Source organism: Malus domestica, chromosome 15 (genome assembly GCF_042453785.1).
Source record: "Malus domestica chromosome 15, GDT2T_hap1".
NCBI lineage: Eukaryota > Viridiplantae > Streptophyta > Magnoliopsida > Rosales > Rosaceae > Malus > Malus domestica.
In genome coordinates, this window is record NC_091675.1 from 6,457,641 (window position 1) to 6,465,810 (window position 8,170).

The 8,170-nt window shown below is 38.6% G+C and overlaps 1 protein-coding gene across 1 annotated transcript; it reads left to right on the top strand.

The window, feature by feature from the left end:
- The first annotated feature begins 1,149 nt into the window (after positions 1–1,149).
- Positions 1,150–2,163, top strand: LOC108172533 (uncharacterized mitochondrial protein AtMg00810-like). Its single transcript, XM_017330214.1, has one exon. The coding sequence runs from the start codon at positions 1,150–1,152 to the stop codon at positions 2,161–2,163; it is 1,014 nt and encodes a 337-aa protein (XP_017185703.1).
- The last annotated feature ends 6,007 nt before the right edge of the window (positions 2,164–8,170 follow it).

The window sequence follows — 8,170 nt, forward strand, 5'->3', positions numbered from 1 at the left end:
GCTTTTGCTACTGCAGTTTATTTGATCAATCGAATGCCGACTACATCCAAAGCTTCTTCATGGGAATTATTATTCAACCGATCTCCTTCTCATCACACACTGAAAATCTTTGGTTGCAGTTGCTTTCCTTGGTTGCAGCCTTATTCTTCATCCAAGTTGGATCCAAAAAGCAAACACTGCGTTTTTCTGGGTTACAGTCTCAATCACAAGGGGTTCAAATGTCTTGATCCTACTTCTAAAAGGATCTATGTGTCCCGCCATGTCATCTTCGATGAGTCCAGTTTTCCTTTTCACCTGCCCATCTTTGCCCCTCCATCTCCACCATCCCATATTCCTCATCCTCCCTCTCTTCCAACTCAATTAACCTTCTCTCAACCCATTATCATCCCCCGTCCTTCTTCTCCAGAGCTTTCTCCGGTTTCTTCCCCTCCTACTGCCTCTCCATCCCCTTCCCTTTCCCATACACCTTCCCCTTCTCATCTCCCTACAAATATCCATCATATGCAGACCCGAGCTAAATCTGGAATCTACAAGCCCAAGGCCTTTACTGCAACCAAACATCCTCTACCCTCTCATCTTTCTCATGACTTTGTTCCTACTACATATCTTCAGGCCTCTAAATATCCTCACTGGCTTAAAGCTATGCAGGATGAGTTTCTTGCACTGCAGCAAACTGGAACCTGGACTTTGGTTCCTCCTTCTTCCTCCACCAATGTTGTAGGCTGCAAGTGGGTTTTCCGAATCAAAAGGAAACCCGATGGTACTGTTGAACGATATAAGGCCCGTCTTGTTGCCAAAGGCTTCCACCAACAGGCCGGCTTGGATTATACAGAGACATTTAGTCCGGTTGCTAAACCGGTCACAATTCGGATTCTCCTCACTTTGGCAGCTCAATTTGATTGGTTTCTAAATCAGCTTGATGTCAGCAATGCTTTCTTGCATGGTACTCTCTCTGAACAGGTGTTTATGCAACAACCACCCGGGTTTGAAGACTCTAATCATCCCCATCACATTTGCCATCTCCGCAAGTCACTCTATGGTCTCAAATAAGCTCCTCGAGCTTGGTATGAAAAACTTCATGGTGCACTTCTCTCCTTGGGATTTACTGGCTCTCAATCCGATCACTCCTTGTTTGTCAAGACTGATCCCATGGTGTTCGTCTTAGTCTATGTTGATGACATTATTGTCACTGGCCCATCTCCTTCTGCTTGTCAACAAATCATTACTCGGCTTAGCTCTCTGTTTCCTATCAAGGATCTCGGTCCCCTTCACTATTTTCTTGGCATTGAGGTGAAACGGTCTTCCCAGGGCATTTACATCTCCCAAACCAAATATATACTGGACTTGCTTAAGAAAGCTCACATGGATGGGGCCAAACCTTGTGCTACTCCTCTGAGTACATCAAAGCTTGATCATTCCTCTCCTTTACTGGACAATGCTGTTACCTACAGATCCCTTGTCGGAGCCCTTCAATACTTAACTTGGACTCGGCCTGATCTCTCTTTTGCTGTGAATTTGGTCTGCCAATATATGCATAGTCCCCGACATTCCCATTTTCAGGCTGTTAAACGGATCTTCAGGTATCTTAAAGGTTCTATTGATTTGGGATTATGGTTTCCCAAATGTTCCTCTTCTCCATCCATTACTGCATTCTCTGATGCCGATTGGGCAGGTTGTCCCCTTGACCGAAAGTCTACTGGTGGTTTCTGCATTTTTCTTGGCTCTTCTCTGATTAGCTGGAGCGCTAAAAAGCAACCTACTGTTGCTCGCTCATCCACGGAGGCTGAGTATCGGTCTCTCGCCAATACTGCTGCTGAACTCACTTGGATTTGCAAACTTCTCGTGGATCTTGCTTACCAATCTCCTTCTATTCCCCACCTGTGGTGTGATAATGTCTCTGCTCTGTCTCTGGCCAAAAATCCTTTGTGTCATGCTCGTACCAAGCATGTTGAGCTTGATTACCATTACATTCGTGAAAAGGTTTTAGCTCGCGAAGTTTCTGTTCACTATATTTGCACCCAACAACAGGTTGCAGATATTTGTACCAAGGCCCTTGCTAAGGATCGGTTTCATTCTCTCCGCAACAAACTCTCCCTTCGATCTCCTCCGCTCAGTTTGAGGGGGGATATTAAGGATACTTATGTAAATGAAACTGTTAGTTAATACTTAGAAATGTAATTCAATATTTGATATTAGTTAATCAGGTTAAATGTGTAATTAGTTAGTTGGAGTAGCTAATGGTGACAGCTGTAAATGAGTTGTATATATACAACTATAATGTAACTTTATTCAGTTAGTTAATGAAATGATATTCTTTTCTAACAAGATCATGAATAAATGTTTTAAGCCGTAAAGCTATATGCCCGGTCATCGTTCTAAAGTTTACTCTGTTTGTAATAATGTGGTCAAGAAAACCTAATGAGCCGACTCCAAGTTAAGATTTCTTGCTTTGCAAGAATTGAGAGAGGGACGTCTACCGTAAACAGCTTTATCTTTGTTTTACAAAAAGGCTATTTTCACGACTCGAATCTATGATCTTTCAATCACAAAAGAAAAACTTTTCCATTGCGCCAAGTTCAAAAAGATTTTTTATTTTGAACGAAAAGAAAAGCCCTGCGGGCAACTAAAACTAGTAAAGTGAACCTAAGAGACTCTCATTCTTTAGTTTGATTAATTTTACCGGGAAAAAGAAATGCAAAGATGATATTTTACCTCTTTCCTGTTTATGTAATCTGCAATTTTTTGTCCTCAATCATTTTTTCTTCATAAAACATATTTGTTATTCGGCCTCATTTTACCAAACAATTAGATTTTCTTGGTGCATTAAAACCCATTGGAATTTTTTTCTCTCTTTATTTTGGATGAAAAAGGCTCATTATATTTCAATGTTTGCTCATCTGAAGGTCTGTACGATATTCCAAGTTTCTAACTGTAGTTTTTTTTTACATCTCATGGGACTCTTCTGTAAAATACCCAACCCAAATAGATTCTTTCAACTAATCACATGAATTTCACATTCAGCCCAAAATGTTGACAAGTTTGCATCATATGGGCCAAACCCTAATTCCACATAATTGGATGCTAAATCTTTCTAGACGATTATATCTATCTGCAAGATCTTGCACATCTATAAGCAGAAGAAGCTGAATTAAAGGGCTCTGTTTTGCATGCAGTTTGCAATGCATGATTCACAATACTGCAACTTGTCCATGGAAACTTTCAATAATCCCTGCTGCCACGAACATGGTGCTTCATCTTTCATCCACATGTCACAGAAGGAAGAACGAATTACTTCATTAATAGTTGGCACTGTTAAAAGTCTGACACATACAAGACGTACCAAATAAATGTTTGAGAGGACTATTCCCCACGCTATATCTTTATCCATATATCTCAGAAAAACATCTTGGACGACAAGAGAAACAGGAAAATTGAATGGATTTTGTCAACATATACTACCCTATAAATTATTGTGCGGTGAGTCTGATGGGACGTGTATTTGATGTTTCCCGGCCCACAGCTTGGAGTTTTATGGTGAAAAGGTCGATCAGTCCTGCTCATTGTCGCAAACTTAATTATATGTCATGCAGCGGCCAGTCATGGATATTGGCTAACAGTAGCCACAGTGACAAACGACGATAAGTTGCATGATAACCCTGCAATGCAGGCAGCCAGCCATGGCGCGATTCACATGGGTCTAATTTAATCTGTCTGCCTATGTGCACCGAGCTGCATGGGTTGCTCCGTTCCTATATGTCAATAGATTTAACGTATAAACAGAGAGAAAACTACTACTGACAACACCAGTTCAATCCAATCTATATGTCTAAACGCATAGCAAAACTTGAGCTCTTTCAAAGGTCTCTAATGAAACATGGCTTTCATAGTGAAAATGTTGTTATATATCTGGTTCATTGTTCATTGCTCGAAAGAGATAAGACGTGGTCGCTATCAGATCAGATCATCGGAGTAGTCTTATATATCTTGCTAAATTACCATATAATTCATCTTTCAACAGCAAATTCAGAAATAATTTTTTTGGTGGAGGCATGATGAAGTATGGCTCTCAAGGAAATATATGTTCACCCCTACTTTATAAGGCATCTTATCAATCAACTTTTGCCCCCCAACCTTAAAAGAAAACATCACATAAACAATGAGCTGTAATGAAGACTGCTATAGGGTATTGTGATGACTGGCATGAATGTTGATAGGGAGTAATAGCCTTTCATTGTCTCTTATGTGGATCTACCATCGACACTAGTATGACCTTCATTCTCGGAAGGAGAGCCTCTCCCGATCTTTCCCTCTAAAGCTAAGAATCAAGTGATCCGGACCTTTAAAATTTTGATCTAACGGCTAAAAATAGAGAAGTTAACAAAAACTTTTAAAAGCTAAAATAATTTTTTGCCGTTAGATCAAATTTTAAAGACTTGGATCACTTGATCCCTAGGCTTTGGAGGGAAAGATCCGGAGAGGATCTCTTTCCTTTATTCTCAAGTAGAATGACAACTCACTCCGATGTGTAGTTTTTATTTTATTTTGTTTTTGTTTTAATAATCAACTAGCTAGGAACCTTTTTGTTCTCACATTCAGAACAAACACACTAGCTAGCTTCATGGCCAAGAGTTATATATATTCATATATACGAGAGATCTTCAAATCTTTAAAAGATAGTAAAATTATGAATAATAGTTCAAATGGATAATATAAAAACATAACATGTAAGATTGTTAAAAAAAAAATGTTATGCTATTGACATGTTCAACGAGTGTATTTTAAGTGTGATTTGACCTGAACCCTGTTATAGAAGCTAGGGTGAAATCATCAATCTAACTATTAGTCAACAACTGACATTGTAAAAAAAGGAAAAGGATCCTTGCCGGATACTTTTTCTAGGGATCCAAAGGATTCCGTGATAATGATCGTTCATCGTACATCTTCCGGTCATAAATGATTTGAAATTTAAAATTTAAAATTAAATATTTTCGTAAAAAAAAAATCCATGTCCTACACTATTAAATGTTGAACAAGTACAATTCACGCAAGGCTTAGGTTTCTGAGGCTGTCACTGAAATGAATAATTCTATAGGCACTAGCAAAAGTTAATTGAATCCTCCTGGAGCACTGACTAGTTAAGCCTGGCTTAGCTTTAGTCCATGCATCGTTGTCCCCCAAGGCCTCTGGAGGCACTTACATGTGCTGGTATCGTTGACAAAAAAGCTCCGGGGAGAAAAATGGCCTTTGGTTCAAACGCCGCAAAGTCGTAGGCTCGCAGCCCGGCCATCCTCTCATTTTCTTGCTTTTCCATACTCTGCTAATTCTACTTTGGACCACGTTGTACGGCAGTCCACTGATAAGTGGACACGTAACATCACCAAAAGTTGTGGTACGTAGTGCATGGTGTGGTTGTGACTCCTACGTATACGATCGAGTGTCAATAATTTTCACTTGGTGCACCTCTTAGGACTCGTCATATTAAAAGTCTCACTACATCTACATGCATATCATATGGTTACTTTGCCCGACATGGACGATCAAATATATCTAGTACTTTCGATTTGAGATCGTGTTTAGGGGCTAAAATAGACAACCAATGTTCTATTTTTTTGTGAGACCCATCAACTTTTAGCTGCACTGACGAAGGTTATTCTCCTTAAAATTTCCTAGTGGGGGGCGGGTATGCTGAATGGAGCTCTTTTGTTCAATATGTCATCAAAGATGGTAAAGCACTAACTCCCCTCTCTGTGATTTTGGGAAAGTAAAATAGCTCTATTGGGATTGTGATCAGAACAGAGAGATTTTTCAGTGTACTTGGAACATGATGTGGTACATTACGTGTCATTGAGATACTTGTGTTAAAAATTTAACAACTTAAAAAATAAAACTTCTCTCCACTTATATAATGACACATGATGTACCACTCGTATTCCGGAATAAAAATCTTCTAGCGAGAACAAAATATAGAAGTAGTGTTATTCTTTGTTATTAGGAATTACTGTCAATAGTCTATCTAATTTGAAATAATATTTTTACACAAGTAATTAATAATATAGGGAGTAAAACTCAAACTCGAGTGAAATGTGAAATGCTCTTAACATTAAATATATATTGTCACGAGAAAAAAGATAAACATATCTCTCACTAAACTGAGCGTTTGCAATGGAAATAATAATGTCATCATGCATCTTTCATAAATAATGTGTTATTAGGAGAAAAGAGGTGTGTGCGTGGAACTATAGAGAGTTCATAGTGTCAATTTATTTGATATATAGATGACCAAAGGATATATTAAATTATTCTTATTATTTTTTTTGCCAGAGATGATCTAAGTTATGGTTATAATTTGTATATGGTGAATTACTAACGAGTGGACTGTTGTTTTCAGTGATGGAGTTAGAATTCTGAGTGAGGATAGACCTTTCACAAATATATATATATATATATATATATGCATGTGTGTAAAAGTTGAATTCATAACATGTTAATATATGCAATTTGTGTAATCTTCACAAAACTGAAAACCTCTATTAAATTCAATACTAAGAAGAAAAATATGTACAAACCTAGATAACCAAGTAAGAGGTAGACTGTGGAATGCTAAAGAAAATACAAAGAAGTAGAAAATTAAGGATTAGGGGAAGAGGTCTGCAAATAAGGAAAAAGAGGGGTTGCTTGAGAAAATTATAGGGTGTATAGTATCGTTAGCTGAGAGAATCAAACTAGTAGTGGGGTTGCTTTTTTCATTTAAAATGAAATTGCACGTCTCTTCTAAAAACTCCCATACCAAACTCATCGTTTCATTAAACAGTCAAACAAATTCAAAACCAAAGCAATCGTTAGCTGAGAGAATCAAACTAGTAGTGGGGTTGTTTTTTTCATTTAAAATGAAATTGCACGTCTCTTCTAAAAACTCCCCTACCAAACTCATCGTTTCATTAAACAGTCAAACAAATTCAAAACCAAAGCAGCCTAATGACGTTGTTTGCTTCATCTTCTTCCATGAGGTTCACACCTCTGCAAATAAAAACTTGAAGTCACTGGTTGATTTCATACACCTTTCACAGAAGCCAAGATGGACCTGGTACTACCCTAATCCCCTAGTGGCACCGCCCCTGGTTGTTTTCTTACACATTCCATGGGACAATTAGATTTATACCTCCATTAGCTACAAGTTAAGAGGAGCTTTTTAATATGTCCCATTTTTGGAGGTCTCACTCTCAAATCATTTCTGGATATTTTCCATGCGGACAAGAGAAAATTTAAAATTGTTGTTATAAATTTGCATGAGTTTGAACATAAGCCATTAGACCCCAAATTTCTTGGCCTAGTTCTTCGGCTTTGCTTGCACACGGTGATGAACAATTTCTTGTTTTCACTAGGGATTCAAGATGTCACATCCCGATTCGGACCCCCACCACATCTCGGGTTCGACTCCACCGTAGCATGATATTGTCCGCTTTGGGCTCCGACCACGCCCCCACAGTTTTGTTTATGGGAACTCACACGAGAACTTCCCAGTGGGTCACCCATTATGGGATTGCTCTCGCACGCTACTCGCTTAACTTCAGAGTTCCGATGAACTCCGAAGCCAATGAGCTCCCAAAATGCCTCGTACTAGGTAGAGATAAGAATATACATATAAGGCTTAAAAGATCCACACACCTGAGCGATGTGGGATCTTACACAAGACATCTCCTAGTTAGTCGCAATCTTGAGAACAAAAGCCAATGATTTTGTATACTGATAAGCATCAATCCAATGAACATAATTATTTAAAACATAATTAATTTGGGGGCTATTTTCAATTTATGTTTTCTGTCACAGCCCGTCCCGGATATGTGTTTTATTTATTTATCGACAGTGTAAAATGACAGTTTTCGTGGTATTGTGTGTTTGTATTTTGGGTTAAGAAATTGGGTCAATTAGTTATATTCCTAACTAATTGGACCCAATTAGAACTAAAAGATTAAAGAGTTTTGATTGGTGTGCATTTTGGGACTACACACACACACCCATACCCTTTCTCTCTCTTCTTTCCCGTACTCTCTCTCTCTCGGACTCTCACTCTTTCTCTCTCTTCGAACTTGTACGGACACACACAAACAAACCCAAAACAACATGGATCAAAGGTTCTGAGGTCTCCAATGTGTTCCTAGGATCCTTACGA